At 43.9% G+C, this 24,404-nt stretch overlaps 2 protein-coding genes across 22 annotated transcripts in view; both read right to left on the reverse strand.

Moving 5' to 3' along the window:
- Window positions 1-229: 229 nt before the first annotated feature.
- GCNT4 (glucosaminyl (N-acetyl) transferase 4) lies at window positions 230-19,041 on the reverse strand. Of its 13 annotated transcripts, XM_090131250.1 has the most exons (6): window positions 18,592-18,653; window positions 6,506-17,951; window positions 5,999-6,133; window positions 5,622-5,724; window positions 4,511-4,670; window positions 231-4,007 (listed from the first exon to the last, which is right to left on the reverse strand). In XM_090131250.1, exon 6 carries the CDS (start codon window positions 4,004-4,006, stop codon window positions 2,639-2,641), a length of 1,368 nt encoding a protein of 455 aa, XP_089987376.1. In that variant the 5' UTR covers window position 4,007; window positions 4,511-4,670; window positions 5,622-5,724; window positions 5,999-6,133; window positions 6,506-17,951; window positions 18,592-18,653; the 3' UTR covers window positions 231-2,638. The 13 variants fall into 13 exon arrangements, with proteins under 13 accessions (XP_031465160.1, XP_089987370.1, XP_089987376.1 ...); XM_031609300.2 differs by lacking the exon at window positions 5,999-6,133 and having other exon boundaries at window positions 230-4,007; window positions 4,546-4,670; XM_031609298.2 differs by lacking the exon at window positions 5,999-6,133 and having other exon boundaries at window positions 4,511-4,665.
- Window positions 19,042-20,912: 1,871 nt separating this feature from the next.
- Window positions 20,913-24,404, reverse strand: part of ANKRD31 (ankyrin repeat domain 31) — a 56,468-nt gene continuing 52,976 nt past the window's right edge. For 5 of the 9 annotated variants that reach the window (XM_090132670.1, XM_090132667.1, XM_090132671.1 and 2 more), the window contains one exon: window positions 21,054-22,558. In XM_090132670.1, the coding sequence (XP_089988796.1) occupies window positions 22,407-22,558 (152 nt within the window). In that variant the 3' untranslated portion in view covers window positions 21,054-22,406. Of the gene's footprint in view, window positions 22,559-24,404 lie in introns of all 9 variants that reach the window. The other 4 variants (XM_090132669.1, XM_090132666.1, XM_090132668.1 and 1 more) reach the window with 2 other exon arrangements.

Genomic DNA, 24,404 nt, shown 5'->3' on the forward strand with positions numbered 1-24,404 from the left:
AGAAAGATCTACCTGTGTAAAGAACAAAGGTGGTGAAGTCAAAGGCAAATAATTAAGTTGTTCCCCAACTCCACTATGTAATCACTTGTATGATATGAACTATGATACAGACATCAACTTTGCATCTACATCGCTAACAGCAAAGAAAAAACAAAACAAGACAAAACAAAATTCAAACATAATGTTATTCAAACATTAAAGAACTTATACTTTAGCAAATTTTGAACCCAAGAAAATTGGGACATGTTGCCTCAGAGAGTGAATTAGATGATCTGTAGCCTGAATGATCCTATGATTTTGAGAACTACCTTCTACAGGCTTGATTAGCCTTTAAAATTACCTTCAAAAATAGGTATATTTATAATTCATTAGAAAATTTGCATTTCATAAAGAAGAAACCCTATACAACTTGTACTTTTCCAGTTAGCAGACCTAACACTGTAACAGGTGATGGTGCCTTACTTTACGTCATCTTTGCATTCACTTCTTTGTTACCTAGGAAGCAAGCACTGCCTTATTTCAGACTACTTAAATCAAAGACATTGTTCAACCCAATTCAGTTGAAGTAGCACAGAGCTGCACGTTGATCAAAATTATTTACTTCACTTAAGTTCATTATGCTGATGGGTTTTGTTTGTAAACTTATGACAGAGCAAATAAATCAAACACAAATGAGAATGTGTGTATGTACTTACATATAAGTAAAAAGTCATCAGCTAACTAATTATACATCACTTTGTCTGTACTGAGGCTTGCTTGACTGGCTGAGGCTTGGTCCTCTGGCATCCCAATATCTGCTGCTATTAACCTCTTTCCATGTGAAAAGTCTGTTTTTTGTATATCAGTACTGATGCATGAATATGTAAATACTGTCAGTGTTTCATATTCTGCAAAATATCTATCAATCACATCAAGTCAGCTGTGAGATGTGGCAAGTCACCAAAATAAGCAGCATACACATAAAAAATAATCCCCATTTATTTGAGAAACAGTACATAAGAGAAATAATCAACTTGTGCACACACAGACTTAATCGTAAATAGCTTTGATCAACAATTAGTACTGTGCAACCAGCCCACAAAAAACATCCATAGGTTTCTAAATGCTTGACAAGGTCGCAGAGCATTGTTGTTCCCATTTTACAGCTGGAACAGAAGTCAGATGATTTGTCTGAAGGCTCAAAGGAAATCAGTGTCACAAATGGAGAAAAGGTATGGACTCTTCATTCAAGCCCAAACTCAAGCCACAAGCATGTTGACCACGGCTGAAATTTAAAAAGCTGATTTTTCAAAAAACAGAGACAAAGGAATGAGTTGGTTCCTAAAACTCAAAGAAGAAACTAAGCTTTCTTGTGGGCACAAGACATGACCATTGCTGTGGCAATCTGAGGATCAGTAACACTAGATACCTTGATAAGCGCTAAATAAGCAGAAATGGCACAGTAGCATGGAGCAAGCATAGCCACAAGGCCCACTGGAACCACCAACACTGAGCTGGTGGCACAGCAAAATTCTGGAGAATCCCCATTTCTTTGTCACAAAGGTTTTGTGCTGACCAACAATCCCATTATACTACGTGACAGCCCAGCTGAGAGGAAGGGACCATGGGCAGCATGGGTTGCCTTGGGGCACAGCTACTCCAGTGCTATCCTGCTTTGAAGCAGAACTTCCCTGGGCACAAATCAGCCTGGGACCATGGATGCATATGCAAGGCCTTCTTGTCTGCAGTGTGACTGTTTGTGTGATTGCTGCGTGCTTTGCATTTCAGCATAGCACCACCAAGCTGAATACTGATTATAAATAGCACTTGTTAGCCACTGCATGTAAAAATGCTGTCTCAGAAGAACAGGGATTTCACAGGAGGATATTTCTATTGGCAGGGATAGAAATGAAGACAGACATCATTTGGCATGGTTACCTGTACTGCCCTTGAAGAACAGTAGAGCATTATTCACATGTGTTCACGCGGCTTGCTTCAATCCACCACCACCCATTCCACAGGCACAGCACAGTCCCAAACACAGAAAGAAAAACCATGCACAGTCAAGCTGGGAGAAGGACACAATGCTATTGTGGCATCCAAGGGTATTTCTCCCCTTGTGCCATCCAGAAGAGTTCACATTGCAGCCCTGTCAGCACCTGCAGGTGGGAAGTGGGGCACTCCAGGCTGCAGCATGGCCCAGTGGAGTCACACTGCTCTCTTAGTTGTGTCTGCAAGCTGGGCACTTCCAGTTTTCCTGAGGTAGCAGATGCAGAGGTCTTTGTTTCATACCTTATTGAAAAAGTGCAGGAAAAGGGGACAGGAGAACAAGCGTGGTGGGGTTTCTTAGGAAAGACACAAACACACAATGTAAAACAGGTTTCTGAAGTATTCCATTAGGGTAGACAGTACCAGGGCCTCCAAAAGCAAGCCTTACCCTTCCAGAATCGCCTTGAAGAATAGTTATGGGATTTTTGTGGCAAGTTATAAAGCAGTCAACCAGAGACTTGCTAATTTCACAAATAGTGTCCAGATACCTCTCTCTTCAAAGTCCTGAACTTAATGCAGAAGGAACTCCTCTGCAGCAGGTCAGGGCTGGAGAATCCCAGGCTCCAAGCTATAGCAATACACAGTACCAGCAGCTGGAAGAACAGCACTGCTATAGAGAGGCATTTGCAGGATTGATACGCAGAAAATGTTTGTCAGAAGACAAATAAACCCACTCTTTTTGTTGTTCTGCCAGTTTTTCTGCCAAGCATTTTACCAGGACAGGATCTACTTTGGAGTCAAACTTATTGGCAAACCAGTGCCCATAATTCATAAGCCATCTTAATTCTGCGGCCCCGTAGATGCAGACACTACGAAGGTGGGTACCAGTGCATGGAGGATACAAATGGTCTTCAAGATAATTCCATTTCACCAAACGAGTTTTGCTCTGCAAGTCTGTTATATCTTGGGCGGACCTCGGAAGTTCCCCAGGCACTCCAGGAACACGCACAAGAGTGGCCCAGAAATGTTCATCTGGAGAGTAAGTATCCCTCGACCAATCAAAAAAGTCTTTTACAAGAGAGCTGCTAAGGGTGTACTGAATGAAAGCTCGACTTAAAACAAAATAGGCACTGCCAACAAATACCTCAATATTATGAGGTGGTGGGTTCTTGGAAATGTTGGTTTTCACAGGCATCTGCATGTACTCGTAAGGCACTTTCATAAGTTCATAATGATAAGTAAATCGTTCTCTTTTGCTACTACTGGGCTTTATAGTTTCCAGCATGTTTCCCCCACTGAGTTTCTTCAGTTCAGCAACCAACTGGAAATTGGATCTCAAAGGGAAATCTTGGCCGCACAAGTTAATAACATACTTCCAGGGAACCGCAGAGTTCATCAGATCAGACAAACAATTTAAATCTGCTTGCAGCCTTGAAATATGTGCATAGTTCACCATCTCCAGTTTTGACGCAATGAAAATGTTGGGAAAACATTTAGCTAGGTTGTTCATAGCAGATTTAAAATTTTTTGCTGCTTTTCGGTCATAGTGAATGCAGTATATATTTTGATGACTGTACAGTGAATGGATGAGCCTTTCAACCATCACTGCATCTTTGTGGACAACAAAAGAATAGGCTATTGGAAAACTCTCTTCCTCTGGAGAAACAGGTATCAGATGGTATTTCCTCAGTGTACGATACATGTCGCAATCATTTGTCATTGCAATGATATCTTCATCATCTAAATCAATTATATCTTTCCTTCTTATCTCTAAACTCTTGCCGATTTCCTGGGGATCTTGCTCATATATAGATGAACAGTTAATTTCATACTGGAAGTGGTTTCTAAGATAGGAATATCTGTTTCTGACATACGAAGAAGTGCTCAAGAAGTGCTCGACCAGATAAATACTCTTAGGTGGAAAAAAGTGTCTCTCAACATGGAGGAGCTTCAGGAGTGCAATCACCCACCCTGTGAAACACAGGATCAGAATCTTTTTTCTTGTGGGACACCGGTAGGGAAACTTATGCCTTTTCATTCTGTAAGAAAACAGAGATATATTGATATTTTACAAGAGGAACGATGCTCTAGTGGCAATTACGTCTTTACAACATAAACACCACTTTTCTTCTCAGTCATCATGTTAATTCAAAGACAGATTTTGCCACGATAATAGGCAAAGATTTCATTACCCCCATTATCTGACTGAAGGCAATAGAACATCGCTGATTTCAAATAATAACCAGCTAAATAGTAAGAGTGTTGGAATAGGACTCCTGCTGTATATTTTCCAGAGCACTTTTTATCTTCTATTTTTGTGACACAAACAGGAGTACAGCAACCCTTGCATTGGCAGAAACATGCCTATCCTTTTAAGTGAGTAGAATGGAGACTTCATTTTCTGAAGTAGTTCCAGACAATTCAACAGGAGGACCAAGAAACTCTCTCATGAGTCTGCAAAGTCATGTTTAACAGTAGGCATTAGACAAAAAAAAAAAAAAAAAGAGAGAGAGAGAGAGAGATAGAGAGAGAAAAGATATACTTGAAAGCTTTGGAATTCGGTCAGAGCATCCTCACTGTCTTTAACACTGGGACTGGACGATGAAATCCAAAAAGAAACGAATTTCCTTCCTGTCCCTTCCCAGAAGAGTCTGACATGTCCGAAGTCCAGATTTCTTTCTTGAAGGTACTGCTAATCTGCACTGAAAGAAAGAGACAGATGAAGACACAGCACTTCCATCCATTGGAGGTAGTATATAACACAACCTTTGAAGGCAGGTGGGGCAGCAGTGAGAAACAGTGCCTATATCTTGCTGTGTGAGATACCCCTGGCTGAGACTGCAAAGCAAAGGCGAGGCCCTTTTTTTTTTTTTATGAAACAGGATATATAGCACCATTTCTGTGAAGCAGTTTAGCAACTGTGAAGCAGTATGACAGCAATGAATGCTCAATACAGTGTTCCTGTTTCCACATATTCTTGCTTTACCTGCTGAGTGCAAACATAATTATTGTTGTTCCTGAATTAGTTAGACTAGAGGCCACATCCACGTGAAGCATTAGCTTAAGCTCCATTTCCTTGCTACATTGCACTGTTACTGCAGAACAACTCCCTGCATTTCTGGGGGGAAGAAATTGGATCAGAATGCTTCATAGTGCCCACCCACTTTGCCAGCTATGTTCAGACCTGTTACTGGCTTTGAAACTTTGTATGTGCACAGTCAACAGAGGAATGTATGTAACCTACTGTACATCTTATGCAATGCTGTTGCAATGGCAGAGAGGCTTCAGTTCAGGACAGGAACAACATGGTCTTTTGCAAACCAAAGAGATGATTTGGGAGTGTTGTACACAGTCTCATTCTGTGAGATTGCCTGCACAGAGGGCAGCTTGCCTCTAGGTCTCTCACATTATTCTTACTCTGCTTCCTCCTTGTTGGACAAAAGACAGAGGACACAGGACACAGACGAGGCACTGTGTGCTCTGATTCCTCAAGCTGTGTAACAGATGATGGTGCCATGGCAAAACAGCCCAAGTTGGTTTCAGCATTATCCATACGGATGCATACCCTTCTCTACAATCCTTCTCCTTCATTCCCTATGACAGACATAAGGCAAACACCTATAGTGTTGTGCCTTCTCCTCAGCTGTACCAACCTCAACAGGAGCTATTCTTCCACGCAGAACATCAATCCTTCAAACCTTCAAATCTTTCAAGTGCTGGAGCTTCTCTGCACCTCTTCACAGTTTTCAAACGTGGCTATAGGCAGGAATAAGACAAAGGGATTACCAGAAGTGACTCAAATGCCTGCAGATTCCACGTAGGCATGTAAAATCAAGGACTGAGATGTGCATGCAACTCTTACTAAGAGACTAGTGGGTATCTTTAATGTACCCATCACAGCCAGGTCTTGCAACCTCTAGCTTTGCAGTCTTAGCCTGTCAGGATGGAGCTGTTTCATTAGTCTCTCTCCCTGTGTTTTTTCCCTGTTATTTCTTCTCTGGGAACAACAGAAAGGAGAAGGAAATGTTACCTTCCCTGAATAGATGCATGCAGCCTTGATGCAAGCTATTCATGCAGGTGCCCACTTGGGTTCACCAGGCCTGCTTGATCCCTCAGCATGCTCTGTGCTTCACCTGGGGATGCTGAGAAGGGACTGGGGAAAGGACTGCACAGGTATACCCAATTTGTAAAAGCCAGAGCTTGGCAGCTCTCTATAGGTTGTACAAACAGCCATCAAGCACGCTAACAAATGATAGAAAAAAAACAGGTCTGACCCTTCTATGCTCCATTATCACAAAACCAATATACTACTTTCTCCCTTAGCCAGCACCTCCTCACCTTCTTCAAACCAATATGTAATCAATGTCTTAATGTCTAATCTAAGATTTCCCCTTAACCTCTTTCTGTCGTCTTCTTCCTTCTCTCTTCAGCTCTTCCTTTGCAGGAAGCAGGAAATTGGATTGTGATCTCTCTAGCAGCCCACCTTGTCACTCTGCCCAGTCGTCTCCCTACCCACCAAGAACAACCGATATCACACCTGGCTGAACAAAGCTACTTCTTTCACAGGTGCAACTGAGAGGCCGGAAAAAGAAAAACAAAGCAAAACAAGTGAATATGCTTTCCAGCGCTCCAAAAATCCTATATGTACATCAGTCCTGGTCAGCTCCACCCAGCATCAAACATTCTGTTTCTAGGTGAACCAACAGAAAAGCCAAGGTGACAGTTACCTGCTTAAAACTATCATTCCAGACCACCGGCTTCTGGTGTGGTGTGGAGAAAGGTCAGGTTAAGAAAGAAATCACCTGGATAGCACTGACGTTCTTGTATCTTGCAACCAATACTGACTTGTGGAAAATCAAACTCCATAACTACAAAGTGGTTATAAAGCAGGTATATCTTTAATTACAGCACTGTGCACACATGCTGGGTGCAGAGGGAGTAGCCTCTCCTAACCTGCACAGCATAAAGGGACAGTTTAAGCGTATTTATAGAGACAAGTTATACATATGTAAGAATAGGAGGGGATATTACAATTGATTCTTAGAAACTGAGCATAGATTATTCTGATATTACAATTAGAATCAGAGGGGATATTACAACTGGTTCCAAGGAGTTATTATAATATTCTACACCCCGATTGCTGAGTTACTGTGACTTGCAGGTTTTATTCCTTGCAGTAGTGGCATGGTTTGAACCAATAAGTGAGCACGAGTGCCTGGAGTGGCTTGAGATAAGGCTGCATTCCTTAGCTTGCCTCCACCGACATCCCTCCCTGTAGCATCTGTTTTGCCTTTGTTTGCTCTACACCCCCTTGCCTAGTTCATAATTAAGCAAAATGCCGTTCTGAAACAATTCTAAAGTAATATGTTCCACATCATCTGTCTCTCCCACATGTGAGAACACTGCTGAAGGAATTAATGGAGAGTGGCCACATCTCATAACCAGCACACACTGCACTGCTACAATATACACATGCACAATATCAGGTCCAAGCATTCACTGGGAGGGACGCAAAGTATTGAATGACTCAGAGGAGACAAGTTGGGTTTTTATTTATCCCTTGCATCTATAATGCAAGAACAAGGGATGTTCAAAGAAAACTGACATGGAACAAATACAAGGGAAACACATGCACATCGTGTGAGTACACATGCATGTGTTTATAGTTTGTACATGTGGTTATACATGTGGTTATAGTTCGTCAAAAGGCATCCTAAAGACCACGAGCTCAGCAGGATTCAAGAAAGAATTAGGCAATCAGCTGGCTATTGGGAGTTTCCAGAGTTACATTAGCCAAGATATAAATATGGATGAAATCTCAATTCTCTGGCACTGAGACTTAAGGCAATTAGCAGCTGCCAAGAGCCCTAACTGGAAATTTTTACCAATAAAAATGCTTACTGTGACTATTGCTCTGTTCTGTGAATTTCCTTTTATTTCCTTTTGGACCAGAGTAGGGACTGATTGTTAAATTCATTACAGCACTATTTCCTTCCACCCAGGAAATAGCCGGGTTTTCTGTATTTTCCACCCTGCCATTCTGAGCAGCTTTACACCTTCAGACTCTTATAGCCATTTGCTTTGTGCAACTGTAAAAGCTGTTCAATTACACCAAAAGACAAACAAAGGGAGAGTTTCACACCCCCGATGGACTTCAGCCATGCATCAAGTCTTTGGTGCAGAGAAAGATGCAGGATGTTCTTGATGAAGAGCACCTTTTGTCAGCAGCAGAAGCCCTCCTGGGTGGGACTAAGGGAAGCCTGAGCTGGAAGAGAAACTGCCGCAGGAGAGCTGCAGAACTTTTCTGCAGGCTCTCAAAAGCTGAAACATGCACACTGGATTGAAGCCCATAGGTGAGAGCAGAGCACTGCTACACAAGTGTGGATGTTTCAGCTTTTGGGAGCCTGCAGAAGAGTTCTGCAGCTCTCCTGTGGTTTGCAAATCGCTCATCAAAACCTGCGAAGCTCACACAATCAGAATATAGGCTTTTTTCTTCTCTCTGTCTCTGAATACTATCCAAGCAAACGGCATTTTGACTCATCTCATGGCAGCATAACTCAGTGTTACTGGAACTAAAGTGATGGTAAAACCTGTAAGAGAGACTTCTTTAGCAGGAATTGTTCCTGAGCCTCATGATCTCACAGAGAGCACTGAACCTGTTGAAAGTTATGATCAGAGCTTGGCCAGCTCAGGAAAGCATGGGGAGGAGGGTCCTGTTGAAGGCAGAAGCACATTAGAAAATGCATACTTGGAATTGGGCAAATTTGTTCTGCCATGGAAACACGGAACCAAGAAAAGAGTTAATAACATGTGTGTGTTTACATATTACATGTATTTTGGGTAACCAGCAAAGATCTGGGGAAGTATGAAAATGACCGCAGAAAAACTGTTACTGCCATGGTCACTACTTGCTGCACTCGGCTGACTGTGCAGAAATCTACCTTCATGAGAAAAAAATGTTCCTGCTTGCAAACTGCTCAGCTGCAGAGTGCCCAGAAATGTGGCCTGCAGTGTCATCATGCATGTGGGAAGCAGAATTTGCACTTGTACACCAGCCAGAGGCAACCCACTTGGGTCCAGCACATGGCACAGCTGACACTGGGCTCATACTGGAACACTTTCACAGAGATAGAAGTAATGTTCACCAACATGGCAAGCAAGGCAAACTGAACCAGTGTTTATTTCTCTTAACTGTTACAACGCAGCTTACTATGATGCAGCAGAAAAACTTAGATGTGTGTAATTTCTACTGAGCGACAGCGGCTTGTTGAGATGTTAACAGCTTACAGGGTGAAACCCAAGGAAATGCTAATTGAAGGTAAATTAAAACCCACTTTTAGTATTCTTTTGGGAGAGACAAAAAAGAAAAGTGTTAAACCAATTATAATTCCAGCTCAGCAGGCCCATAGTATTTTAGGCACGACTGGGTACATACTCTGCAAAGTGGCTCTCCCTTTACCACTGCTGCTTGCACCCAGACTGAATGGGCAAAGGCAAAGTAATCCAAGTTAATAACATTTGGTCTTGTTTTTCAGTTTATCTCCTGAAATTAAACTGGATCAGAGCAAAATTTGTTTATTCATTTGCATCATTTGAGTCAAAAAGATGTTACATCATTCTCTGTAAAAATAAATTGTAAAAGGTATTGGTGGTAACCCTGGTCACTAGGGCAGAGTCTAAGGGAAAGCTATGATTGGCCTGGCAATAAAGCACTCTTGCAGATAAGCACTGTGTAAATTTTGTTGCATTATCCTCTAAAGACACCAGTTCAAACCACTATGAACTACCACCGAGGCAGGCAGCTCCAAGTAGCATTTGTAACTCTCCTACATTACATGCCTTGTGTTGTTTATAGCTATACAACATCGAACATCTACAGTGCAGTGAAAACAACATCAATCAGTGCAAACCTGATTTAGAGAGTGCCTATGTGAAGTTTGGCTGTTTTAATTACATCTTTGCAAAACTAGGCCTTTTAAGCTATTGTGTCTTCTCAGTGTTATGAGGGCAAACAAACCATCGTTATGCAGATAGTGAACTGCAAATCTGGGGTAGCATAGGACACCTTGCCCAGTCCAGCATCTCCTCCCTCAGGACCACATGTAGGGAAGAGGAACAGGAGAATATCCACCTCTGTGTGACATGATGGCCCTGGAGAGAAAATCAGGAGGTTACTCTTTGAGGAGGAGCAGAAAACTCAGAAATTAACCTGCTGAGACACAGCATTATACAGGATGTCGTGGTCCTATGGTAAATCTCCACAGAGCCTCATGAGAACAAGGAGCATGCAAGTTAGTCTATTGCAAACCACATTTGGTACAGGGTACGTACCCATTCCTTCAGAGCAAAAACAAGTTTAAGGCACCGCATGGGAAACTACACTACTGTGCTGTCATACATTACTTCTTAGTATTGCTCCACAATGTCTTCAAGTATTTTGTGGCAGGGAGCAAAACTGACCATGGTTCAAGACTTAGAGTGCCTCAGGATTTGTTTCCAACAAAGACCAGAAGAGAATCTGTCCCATACAGCAACTCTGCTTGCAGCCCAGCTGGCCACCCCTCATGCCCCTGTCCTGGCAGTGCACACCAGAAAGTACCAATGCCTGCTGCTTTTCTTGCTCCCCTGAAGAACCATCCCCAGAAGTACCCTCTTAAGAGTCTGCTTTAACCCATCCAAAAGGGCAACCACATTACTGGCCTCATTCATGTGGCTCTTGAATACCTCCAGTAATGTGACTTCAGCAACTCCCTGGGCAGCCTGTGCCACTGCCTCACCACTCCTTCTGAGAATAATTGTTTCCCAGTACCCAACCTGCACCTCCCCTGACACAACTTGAAAACATTCCCTCTCATTCTATCATTGTGTGTGCGTGTATGCAAGAAAAAGGAAAAAAAAAACTTTTCTGCTTGTTTTTCTGCTTATTTTTGGGTTCTGGGCAGCACTATTGGACCTGTTCTTGTGTGTAACCCAACAGTTTTTAAGGAGAGTTAGCATGATATCATAGTGCTCATGTAGGAAAGTTGGTGCTGTGTTGCCAGAGATCCCATAAGAGACTGCTGCAGATGAACGATTGCACTCTCTCCTCTCCTTCAAACTCTTCCTTATGGGATCTCCACAAATCTTCTGTCTGGCCATCACCTCTTCTGAGAGGCCACAACCTTTTGCTGTTACCTGAGAGAAAAGACAAACTCCCACTTTGAATGCAGATCATGCTGACTTGCCAAGAGCATATTAACCAGATTATTTGCAACTGCAAGGAACTTTGCAACTCCTAGGCATTCAGTTTGGTCCTCTCCTCGTATTTGCTGTTCGGAGATTATTGCTGCCCAGCAATGCAGGAGGGGAAGGAGCTCCGGGGGTGGGATTGAGGTGAGTCAGCAGAGCTGTTTGAGGAAGTTTGCAGTCCCTGCACCACGGCTCCCTGAGGAATGCTGCGAGACACACTCCTGTCAGCACACAGCAGCCCTCCTGCAGTGCCCTCTGCCAGCCCATCCTGAAGGACCTGTTTGGTAAGCAAACAGAATTCCAAGCTCAGCCAGCAGCTATCTGGATATGCAGAAGAACAACAGCTGTGGCCTCCCTTAACACACCTCTCCCCCTCACATATCCTGCTTCTTTTCTACTTCAGTGTGTGTCATGCCAGAGGGCCAGCTGGGAACTACCACCACCACTTGGCATGGCAAGGTGTGTTGGTTGCTACTAAAAGAGGGATTTCTGCAAAATTCAAGTCGAACATAGGCAGCACTCCCCCCAAGTATCTGGAATGTATGGTACTCATGATAAATAAGTACCATCGTGGGGCATCCTGATTTTGTGCCCGAGCAGATCAAGAGTTAAGGAAAAACATAAACTGCAAAGACAAATCTGTAAGAGGAGAGGAAATGGAGAAGCAGGAGAGCAGGAGTCCTCCTGCCACTCTGTGCTGTTCTGTCGCCCATGCAGAAGATCTTCTGAGCTGGAATGAGGCTCCTCCCCCATCACTCAGGTGAAAAAAGAAAAACAATCACAAAAATACTATAACTTAGGCATGAATAAAGTATGAGCAGCAGAAAATAAGTGGAAAATGATGAAAGAGGAGAATGAAGAGAGGGACCAATGAAAATAGGTGCTCCCGTATAAGTGGCATTAAGGAAAAAAATAAAAGCAGACAGCAGCCAGACAGGTGTGCCATCCAATATGCTGCTTCTCCAGCCTCAAAGGCACCTGAGCCAGAACCAGTCCGCACCACCCCTTGCAAACCAGACCAGCATGCAATCAGCAGCACAACCACACAGCAGCGGGAGCAACAGGAACAGTTCTCCCTCCTCCGGGCAAAAACACTCTGGGAAAAGATCTCTCTCCTCTCCCTCACTGAAGACCTCTGTCTGCTTTATGCAGATCCACTCCCACAGCTGTGCAGACCTGGCTGAGATATTTTCATCACTATCTGTGCAGACGGGCACAGTTCCTTCTTTTCTTTCTCCCTCTGCTCTGTACAAACCTAGCTGCTGAAATGCAGAGCAGACCATGCTCCTTGGAGGTGGGGAAGGCAGGGGAAGTGATGTGCTCTGCTAAGTGATTTTCTTGTAGAAAACTACCTGGCTGAGTCAAACATTCTCTACTTGATTATTCAATGCTGTTGGCTGGAAAAAAATGATTTATTCACTTACTGGTTTTTACTGGTGCTAGCTAAAAATTTTCATGGCAAATTTATCTACGATAGGGATCTCAAAGCTCCTGGAGGAGTACTTTAAACTGGCACCAGATCTAGATCAGTCGGCTCTATCAGTTTTGCCTGTTTTTCTACCTGGTTCCCTGAGCTGCTTCCTTGCAGTGAAGCCCAGTGCCATAGGCTGCCCTGCACCTGCAGCTGTACCCACTGCCCGCCCCTCATTTTGACCTGCCTGATGTAATACAGATCTCCTTTGAGGCATTGACCGCTGGAGAACTAAGAAACCCATGTTTTTTCCTATTATTCCTGTGCTGTTTTACAGACCTCTATTAGTGGAGCTTATGATGCGGAAAAACACCCTATTACTTTTAGACCCAAGACCATTCAGACAGTAAGCCTGTCATTTTAAGATTCTGAAGATCTGAAATAAGATGGTGTCCAAAGGACAACAACAACAATAATAAAATCTACAGTTTTTCACAGTCTGATTTGTTTGTGCTTCTGGAAGAGGACAGACAGCTTCCGAGCAGACACCTGAGAAACACCAGTTCCACAAAGATTTAGCAGTTATGGATGTCACATTTGACTTTGTCATCTCACAACAATATTCTCATCCCAGCACTAAAGATTAAGACGCTTTATTCATGGGGTATGTAGGTGTGTGTTTCTACACAGAATGCACTGCGCTGACAATTCTAACAATCTCTCTGTCCCCAGTTTTAAGACCTTCACTACAAGAAGACATGGAGGCCCTGGTGTGTATCCAGAGAAGGGCAATGAAGCTGTGAGGGGTCTGGAGCACAGTCTTATGAGGAGCAGCTGAGGAAGCTGGGATTGTTCAGTCTGGAGAACAGGAGGCTCAGGGGAGACCTCACAGCTCTCTACAACTACTTGAAAAGAGGTTATGGCGAGGTGGGTGTCAGCCTCTTTTCCTGTATAACAGTGATAGGATGAGAGGGAATGTCTTCAAGTTGTGCCAGGGAAGGTTCAGATTGGATACTAAAAAGAATTTATTCTCTGAAAGTGTGGGGATGCATTGGAATAGGCTGCCCAAGGTGGTGACTGAGTCACTGTCCCTGAAGGTGTTCAAGAAATGTGCAGATGTGGCACTGAGGAGCATGGTGGGGATGGACTGATGGTTGGACTAGATGATCTTAGAGGTATTTTCCAACCTTCACACACCAGATGTGATCCCCATATTCACAGTAGAATATCTAGCATCATTTCCTGCATTCCTGTAACACACCAAGGCCAGGGAAGCCGCGTCCCTGCTCTCCAGTCAGTGCATGGGGCAGGTGATTTTGCTAAGGCAGTACAAGACGGCATCCCAGGTGAACAGTTCCTGGCTGCTCTGCATCCCCTGCTAGCCTTGGATGCTTCAGAGCAAATTCTGCTGCAAGCTGCTCTACTGGGTGTCCAATAAGAACAGTCTCTCAGCAAATCCCTTGGTACACTCCAAACAGCTCTGTCCTGCTAGCTGGTGGGTTTATAGCCCAGCTAAGGCTATGTGTGAGCTGCACATTTAAACTCCCTGACTTTAAGAGACAGGAGTATCCCTTTTTTTCAAGGACTTAAAGCACCATAAAGGCAGGAGTCAGAGGAAAAATACAAAGATAAATAGAATTTACTTCTATTGTGGGGCAAGCTGGAGTTAACAACTTCTCTCTGACTCATATAAAAGTTTAAAATAATAATACTCTATGGTGGAGTGAGAGGTAACCTTTACCCCAAACTACTGCACAGCATAAAAATCAGGCTCAAAGGGGCCAGAGCTTGTGTACATTGGCAGCGGCACTGGCACGACAGGGTTGAAGCTTCCTGTTGGAGACGAAGGAGGGAGAAACCTCACAGGGCTGCAAGAGGCTGCAGCCACCATCCGGGCACGTTCCTCTGCTTCTGCAAATGGGTAGAGATGCCTTCACCTTTCTCCTCAGCCTCTCTCTGCAGACCTCACTGTAAATCACACCCTGCACGTCAATTCCTACTGAGTCAAAGTCTTCCCTGCCCGTCACAGCTGTCACATCAGTCACATCACTCGCCCTGTGCTGCGGGCCCCCTCCTGGTATCTGTGCCCTGGAAGCAGTGTGGGACGCTCTGTGCAGGGAGAGCTGTGTGGGCAGCAGCCAAAGCCCCGCCATCGGCTGCTCTCCCAGCTCCATGTCTATCCATGCTGCAGGTGAGTGCCACGTCGGTGTACAAACGCACAAGGGTAACTTCAGTGACTGCAAGGATTTTTTTTTAAGTCTGAAAATTTAGCTGGCAAATAGTGAGCGCAGGCTTGTTCAATAAGCCATAGGAGAGGAGACGTTGCCTATACAATAAACAACTGTTTGTGTTTGGTCAGTGGCATTTCTAAGCACAGAGAGGATAGGGAAAACAAGCATAAAAAAGAGCAGATCACAGAATTGTATGAGTTGGAAGGGGCCCTTAGAGGCTGTATAGTCCAACTCCCCTGCAAGGAACAAGGACGCCCATAGCTAGACCAGGTTGCTCAGAGCCCTGTCCAACTTGACCTTGAATGCCTCCAAGGACTGGGCTTCTACCACCTCTTTAGGTAACCTCTTCCAGCACCTCACCACCCTTACTGCAAAAAACTTCTTCCTTATAGACAGCCAAAATCTCCTCTCATTTAGTTTGGAACCACTTTTCCTTGTCCTGTCACCACAGACCCTGCTTAAGAGTCTGTTCCCTTCCATTTTATGGCCCTCCTTTAGATACTGAAAGGTCATTCTCAGGTCTCCCTGAGAGGCTCTTCTTCAGGCTGAACAGCTCTAGCTCTTAGATCCCAGGTTCCAACAGGACAACCGAGAAAAGCCCAGGTTAGCTTGGCTGCTCCCCAGGAGCCAGGTTGAAGTGCCAGCTCCAGGAGGACACAAGGCCATGTGGTGCTGCCTCCAGTATCTCGCAACTGCTCATCCCAGGGGCCACTTTCCCCTTAGATAAGGGCATGACAGCCAACCCAAGGGCAGGAATCTGGGCTATGTGTCATGCTGATGGTCCCAATGGTACATTCTGAAGCTTTTTTCAAGCACATTGACCTGCACTGCAAGTCCAGCTATAATATAAAAAACATTCTATTATGTTTGAATTTTAGGTGTTGATGTGAGGAGCCAAGAGTTGTACTCAGCAATCCTCAGAAGTCCCTTTCAGCTTGGAATAGTATATGACCCTGTAAGTACCTCACCTCCCATATGATGTCTCTCATATGACAAGAAATCTACTTTATTGCCGTTATACATGAGGTTCCTACATATAACAGTTACGGAGAAATTCGAGGAGCCTTGTGTTGTACTATTTACATGTACAGTAAGAAATGCCACAGCACTTTCAGTTGAGTATCCCCATGGCACACACAAATTTCTTCCACTAGCACCTTCCACATGCCATCCCTCCTCGCTGCCAACTTGCCCACCAGTGCCAGCCCACAAGCCAGGGGTTGACATGTGCTCTGCCACTGGGTGTGAAATGACTGCTTAAACATAAGTCTGGGTGTGATGCTACCTGAGAACTCGCATTTAGTCGGAGTTGTCCATCCTGAGCTGGAAGAGAAGGGACTCACGAGCAACACATTGCCCTGTGAGCTCTTCATCCTGCTTGAACTTCTCAGTCAGAGATCTATCAAGTCTAGGGTCACTGGCAGAGATGTACAAAGCTTACCTCCCTTGCCAGATTTGGCACACTATGTTTATGTTCCAGAAATGAGCATTTTGTGACTCATCTATCAGATCTCTTAGCTCTTTCACTGATATTTCCTGGGGAACTTTAGAGGCTACAGCCACATGGGCCTCCTGATGCCTTTTCTGTAGCCAGAAAGCAATACCAAAAGCTCTAGCAAAACCCCCTGGGCACTGCCTGTGAGTGAGATCCAAGCTCCTCACCCATCAGCACCAGCAGCATGCACAGCACAGCCCACACTCCTGCCTGAAGTGGCTTTTTTTGTTGTGTATGGGCACAGAAACCACCAGGAAGAACAACAATATCTCTCAGGTCCTGGTGCTGAGCAAGAGCTATCACATCTCCAATAGCCTCTTCTATTATGCCTGCATTGTTGTGCCCTGAAATCTTTTAGCAGAAGTCTTTCTATTCTGCTAATTGACACAAAACTCCCACAAGGGAGATGCAAAGACCTAAGGATTTTTCTTAATATTGGACTGTACATCTCAGGGACCCAAAGAGGTCCTCAGCAGAAAGGACAAACAGCTGGCAGACTGACAAGTTCTTGGGACTTACCTGTTCTCTATGAATGTTTAAACTTTTTCTTGGCTTGCCCAAATCCTATACATCAGCACTTGCCAGTTTCTTTACTCTAGCTGATAGCATGCTGCTTGACCCTTTGTACTTTCTGAATTTTACCTTTGGTTAATTCGCCTGGACCACTTCTGAAGAATTCCAGACATCTGGTGTTAGCTGAAGAGCTATTTTTAAAGTGATCGCTCACAGTCTGTGGACTGACCAGCATAATTTGCACATATTATGCCAGGAAATAGCACAAACAGCACAGATAACCATCCACAAAACCTAGAGATCTGTCACACAAGTGGGTTTCAATATCTGGTGCCTCTCTTCTGCATTCTCACTGCAACCCAACACAAGCAATCCAAAGCACAGCCAAGTTTTCCATACCCCATTACCACTTTCCAACAAGCTGTAGCCCGTCAGAACTGCTAGCTTATTTGGATTGTGCAACACAAAGTGCTAGCCAGTGTTGTCTGTGATTTTGAATGACTCTGCAAGTGGGTATCATACACAGAAATACACAAAAACCAGACCAAAGCTAGTAGCTGATATGTGACCAATAACCAAAGATGCACAAAGACAGCAGCAGCCCATGCTCCTTCCTATGCTGTCACGTTAGAGCAGGCACATCGTTTCACCTCTCACCCATAAGGCATCCCAGCCCAGGATGCTATCCCTGTGTACATAAAAGCAGGTTCTTGGAAAGAGTAAAAAGCACAGAAAGATAACGAGCCCCCCCAAGCGCTTTTCCACATACACTTTGCAACTATTCACAGCTCAGAAGTTTACAAAGCTGGGGGCTGCAGTTTTCTATTCCACACTACCAACATCCCATGGTTTTCTGCCATGAATTTACCCAGCTGCTTTTGATGTAAATTTTCTGATATGCAGGAGGGATCACTGTAGAGCTGATCCTAGTACTATGTGAAAAAACTCAGACTCTTAAACTTGCTTTCAGACTTCCACTTCCCACTTCCACTGGACTGTTGCAGTTCTGTTTTTGGAGGACAGTGAGTAGCATTTTCCCCATTCACTGCCTTCACTTCAGCCACGAGTTTAAGTGCCTTGTCCTCTCGACTGTTCCTTCCCCTAACTGTCAAGCACGAAAAAAAAAAAAAAAAAAAAAAGCTCAGCAAATGAAGGAATCACAGCAGTAACACTGCCGGATGGAACAACTTAGGGGGTGTGCAGCAGAGCAGGTGTGACGCACTGAACTGCTTCACCCCAAAGTCACGTTACGCAGAGCCTCAAGGGGACATCCCCTGCGGGTGTCCCTTCGGAGCCCTCCCCCAGCATCGAGAAGTCTAAGCCCCCGAAAAGAAAAGTTGCCTCCGTCTCTTCTCAAAGAGGAAAATCAGCAACAAGAAAACTGCGAACCCGTTCCTTTCTGACAGACACTCACTGTTCTGTTACTTCTGTTTCCCTAGAAGTAACGAGAGCCGTGCGAAAGGAAACGAAATGAGTGCACTTGGCCAGTTAAGCGCAGTACAGACTAAGACACGCGTTTATAGCCGTTTACGGAGGGGTGACACAGCAGCGGAGACACCACCACAGATTCGCTCCCCGCTACAGACCCGCCTGAAGCTGTCACCGCTCTGCTCGGGCGCTGCTCGCGCGGCTCAGGGCTGTGCTCGTCTCCCGGCGTACACCTGCCCGCGGCTGCTCTTCGTCTGCCTTCAGAGCCTCCACTTCTACCCCGCCGTTAACTTTTCGGGCACACGGCGCGATCTTACCGGAGCTCCTCAGCACGCCTGCTGGCAGCACCGCACCGCACCGCACCGATCTCCTTTCGCCGCGCTCTGCCCCGCGCAGCAACGCGCCCACGCCGTGCCGCGCCCCTTCCTCCTCCTCCTCCTTCCCTCCTCCTCTTTCTCCTCCTCCCGCCTCTTCCCCAAACTCCAGAGCCGCCGCCGCTGCTCCGCTCCGCTCCCCGCAGAAAGTTGGGGCCGGGCCGGGACCGACGGCAGAGCTGTCGCCGCGGCACCTCGGGGTGCGTGGGCATGTGTGCGTGTGCATGTTGGCGAGGCCTCTAGAGAAGAGCCCGCTGCCCTCTGCGAACGCTCTCTGTTGGGCAAACTGCGGAATAAGCCACCCTGACAGCGGGACATCGCGGTCCTGCAGCTGCCTCCAGGCACAGCCCTGCGCTGTGGGGCCGAACGGGGCTGCCAGCTTTGCTCCCGGAGGGGCTCAGCCCCGGACCTGCGCTCAGTGCACCCGCGGGCGGCTGGGACCGCTGGACGCGCCGCAACTGAATTGCGCGTAACCGTGTGTCTGAGCACTTCCACGTAACAAGCATCGGGACGCGTCTGTCGGACGATTCAAACGCCGATGATGCTGCTGCAACGATACCAGCGGGAAAACTTTCTTCCAGAGCAAAGACTATGTCTTAGAAAAAATATACATACATATAAACAGGAGGGAGAATGATTGTTTACGAGGGTGGACAGTGATAGGACAAGGGGGAATGGTTTTAAACTGAGACGAGAGGTTTAGGTTAGATATTAGGAGGAACTTTTTCACACAGATGGTGGTGAGGCACTGGAACAGGTTGCCCAAGGAGGCTGTGGATGCCCCATCTCTGGAGGCATTCAAGGCCAGGCTGGATGTGACTCTGGGCAGCCTGGTCTGGTGGTTGGCAAGCCTGCACATAGCAGGGGGGTTGAAAACTAGATGACCTTTGACCTTTTTAACCCAGGCCATTCTGTGATTCTATGATACATATATACACAAATTCGAAGGCCCTTTGAAACTTAATCTCTGAACTGTTACACTCTCTTGCTGTATCACAGTTAAGCTTCTTATTCTTTTTTTTGATACGGCCAAAAACATAAATTCCAGATCACCTGTATGATAATTTCTGACCAAACTGGTCATTTCACTGCTGATGAACAGAAAAAGAGCCTAAATCTCACATATGAGGTTGCTGGAATAAAAGAAGTCTTTGCCTCCGTGCCACAATCACAAAACGCTCACGAACTCCGGCTGCTCCAAGAAATTACTCAAATTCCTATGGCAACATTATTTTGGTCTATGTTTTGCCTGCAGCCCCACCCCTCCTTCAGCATAATTTGCAGACACCACCACTAAGTATTTGCACCATACAGGTGCCTTCATTCTTGCTTTTCTTTCACCTTATGGGTCCTTACTGGTTACAGTTCAGCTTTGCCTGGAAAGAAGGAACATTGTTTGTGCTGATCCTCCACCAAGTACAGATCTATCCACATCTTTGCTTCCTGCCTCATTTCCCCTTGCCTCTTTTGCTTTTGCCGTGTCATAACCTACATTCTATGCTATGCAGGAGATTGAATTTTCACATTGGTCTCTTCTGGCCTTGACATCGAAAAATCCCAGCTGTACTGTTTGCCTCCCAGGTGCTTATCTCCTCCTCGCTCTCATGCTTTTGTTTTACACCTTCTATTCTTCTTCTTTTACCTACTGATTCTGTTTTACTCCATCTTGGCAAAACATAAATGAGTAAATTGGTGGGAATACAAATGTGAAGCTGTGGCTTCTGTTCACTACATCATCTCTTCCTCCTCTTATTCTGCATCTGAATGTTAACAGCAGAAGGATACCAAGGGTTTTGTATTTTTTCATGTTTCTTGTCCTCTGTTCTGCACAGCACAAAATATGCACTAATTCACAGCCCAACAGTGGAGAAGTGGTTTACCAAGGAAGAGAACTGAATCACAGAAGAAGCAGGAGGGGACGCGTGGACCAACCACTGTTTGCCACTTGTGAGCAGATGCACTCTTATTTAGCTGTAGTCAGGATCACTGATAGCTGCCCATCTTTTGACCTGTGGTAACAGCTTGTGTTTTTATGTAATAGTACACTTAGGAAAAAAAAATAATTAAGAAAACATCCTGTTCACAGTGCATGACTTTCGTCATCTCTGAGTGGATCTTTACATTAAGAAAAAGATTCTAGTATGCAGAATATGAAAAATTCATGGTTGTAAGACTTAGGAAGCAGAACTCTACATTTGTTATTCATATTAAAAAAGATTATGTTGTCAAGCTAAGATGCTTACATACAACATAAATATTGAAAAGTGTGGTAACTTTTACATAAGATGTCAATGAGAGCTATTTCCATGTAACTACATTTTCACTCTTTGCCCAACTGGAATCAATCAGACTTCTGTTACTGTGTCTTTGTTGCTTTAGGGCATGGAGTCACGTTGGTGTAACAGAATAGAAGTATTTGTCAGCTCCTCCCAGTTTTTCATTATAATTTTATTAAACAATTTGTAACACAGAAAAGATGTCAAACAACATATAAGTGGCTTTAACAGTAACTTTTACAGTCAAGAATCTTTTGCTTTTGATGAAAAACTATTTTTCTTCTCCAAGGGTGCTCCAAGCAGCAGCATCTGAATGAACAGCTCCCTTAGACAATATTCTCCTTCAGGTCTGTTTTGCTGCAGTAGCTGTGGGAATGTTCTGTTTACTTCCTGCTTGCAAACTGACCTTTACTAAATACCCATCACTCAGTAGCCTTTAACTTTCTCTGGCTTCAAGGCACTTGGTTGTTTTCTTTTTTTCTTTCTTTTTTTTTTCTTTTTTTTTTTTTTCCCCTTTTAATCCTTACAGCCTAACAGGCAATGATTGCTCATGCATCCTCAGGCACAGTATTAACTCTCTGACCATCAGAAGCCTCTCTCTCCCCTAAACCTCCTCCTGTTTAAGACACTAATCAAATCCCTGCAGAACAGCTCTTCACACTCCAAATAGCAAGCTGAGTATGTTATGTATTGACAGGAGGTATTTCTCACCCCATTCATTCGAGTTCGGAGTAGTAGGCGTTATTATCTCAAGTCTTCTTACAACTCAGGGAATGAAAGAGCTAGAACACCACTTGAATACAGATAATTCTCCTAACAGTCAAATGTATTATAAACATGCTACTGAGCCAGATTCACACTGTGCAAAGTCAAAACAAACAGAAATCCTCCAGTAATCAGGCTGAAAATCCTGGATGTTACTAGACTAAAAAATTCATTTACCAGAATCAGTCTCACTGTACTTCCTGTCTTGTGCCGGCACATTTTTTGACCGTCAGATGGATTTGGTTGAATCAACAACTGAATTTCTGTGAGCATTTTCAAAGGCTAAGAGCCCTCTTATAACTTTTCCCAGCATACATCCCATTCTCAATTGTTTGTATATAACCAAGCTTCACAAAGCAAAGTTGCTGCTGATTGTTCATTGGTATTGATATCTATCTGGCACTGTCCAGCATGAGAGGATAAAAGGCTACAGAAATCAGTGGAGTTTCATACAAAGCTAGTAACATAGAATACAATTTGTGGACCAGTCTATAACAAGCCCTGTCCATTTCAGAACATTAAAGCACAAAATTCAATAGCGACAATTACCCTCATCTGCTACAAAGTACTCTGCAGTTAAACCAAACAATCTTTCAGCCCATTACAAGCAGAGGGCAAATGGTTTATCAAAACAATAGTAACAAAGCACTTAGAAGCAAACATTTGTATATTTAGAACTATATGATGATGGAAGAAAAAAGCATTAGCAGTTAGACTTCAGAATCCAAAATCTTCACATGCCCTGTAGAAATTCCAGTGCTTTTCCATTACAGGCTGTGGTAGAAATTCCTCTGTACATATGATGAGTAACTCAGTGAACTGAAGAAAACACGTTGGACTTTCTGCTGAGTTGAACTGGACAGAGAAACCTGTTGAAAAAGAATGCGGATGACTATACAGTACATACTGACACAAGTGAAAACATTCACCAGCAGTGTTATCTAGACAGGTTTCAGTATCTTGTTGGAACTATGAAGGCAAAACAGATCCCAGTGTCCTAGATGCTTATATCCTAAGATCTCAGCTACCTTATCTGCAATGCTGGCACAGTACTTGCAACAAGATTTCAGTGATGCAAGGCCAGCCAGTGCTATGTGCTTCGGGGCTCAGTGTAAGAATCCAACCCTCAGTAGTCATTTCCAATGTTACAATGACTCTCAATGAGAATTGGATGGAAAATGCATTTGTTCTTCAGCATTACTTGAATGTCATATATTCTGTACATAAACAGATGAGTTCAGAATACCTCCCAAAAACTACAGAATCTCTCTTACCATGCCCTTCCTATAGTCTGGAACAGATTATATAAAAAGAAAGCTGTATTAAAAAAAAAAAAAAAAAAAAAAAAAAGCAGCACTGAACAAGAGTTATTTGCAGTACTTAAATATCTACCGGACTGAAGCAACTATTGCAGTGCATGAACTTAAGGCCTGTATGTCACTGACTGAGCATTAGAACTTGTAATTTTCACTGATAAAATCAGTTACTAAGAAGCAGAATAAATATCCCGCTCCAGGAAATGTTACAATAATTTTTTCCTGTAGGAGCACACATCAGACTGACTTTTGGGGCTGTTGCTTTTAAAGCTACCTGACTTTGTTCATCTCCCATCCACACTTTTTCCAGTCAGTACCAGAAATGGCACATGTTAGACATTAGTAAGAGAAGAAGGATTGTCATGAGAGTGGTGATGGCCTCTATTTAAAAAAAGTGTTCAGACAGTATTATATTTCAGGAGGATAGGTATTCCAAGATGATTAGATCAACCAAAAATATATCTCTTAAAATGCAGAAAGAACTTGTCTCAAGCAACAGTAGTTGGTCGTTTACCTTGCACTTATTCCTGGGCTACACTATGCCATACCAAGAATTTACCTTTCTCTATTACCAAGGTTTTCCAGCTGTGCCACTTACATGAATCACCAAATGCATGATATATTCACTGAGCTGACAACATTAGTAGGTCCTAGTGGTGAAAAATCAGTGTATCTTGTAAGTACTAGACATTTCAACTCTATTTCTCCCACTCAATGAGGATTTGTCTGCAATGTCCTGATTTCAGGGAGCTCACAATGCAAAGCAGAGAAGTGGCACATTACTATTAAAAGAGCTCTAAGTTCAGAACTGCAAATAAACAATCTTGCTCTTGATGACATGTGTTATTCCATTCCTGTGACATTCACAGTTAAACTTCTGACTCCAGTGAGAATAGGATATAATTCCGTGTTTTACATTCTCAGCATTTCTTCTGCATGCTCATGCCATAACACAATAGAAAATAGAACAAAAAAAGCACAACAGAGCTATAATCCAATGTCCAACATATATTTAAGTATCTTAGACTACGACAAGTGAAGACGTGCAGGCTGAATACGTGACATCTCTGAGAGGTTGCACTACAATGTTCCATGCACAAATCCATTATCTCTTATGAAAGACTAGTCAGTCACACCAGAAGAAGCCTCTTACATACTCAACTGGAAATAATGTTTCAAAGAGTATAAGTAGGAATACTTGAATGGGAAGTCACAATACAATTCTAAGGGTAACACCCTCAGGAAAAAAAAAAAAAAAAATCTTAAAAGTAAGCCTGGGAATATTTTGATAAAATAAACCAGCAGAAACTGAGCTGAAAAAATAGCAGTACTAGAATGACATGACAGGCATGACTTTAACCTGTTTTGCTTTGTGGAAAAGAAGCCTTTTCATCCTGAA

Source organism: Phasianus colchicus, chromosome Z, assembly GCF_987193195.1.
Source record: "Phasianus colchicus chromosome Z, bPhaCol1.hap1.1, whole genome shotgun sequence".
NCBI lineage: Eukaryota > Metazoa > Chordata > Aves > Galliformes > Phasianidae > Phasianus > Phasianus colchicus.

Excerpts from the sequence above, each read along its gene's own strand:
- GCNT4 (XM_090131244.1), bottom strand. The coding sequence starts at position 18,860 with ATGCCCACGCACCCCGAGGTGCCGCGGCGACAGCTCTGCCGTCGGTCC. Across the intron at positions 4,008-18,591 it reads AGGCGTGCTGAGGAGCTCCG|AATGAAAAGGCATAAGTTTC; the intron begins GTAAGATCGCGC and ends GTTTTCTTACAG.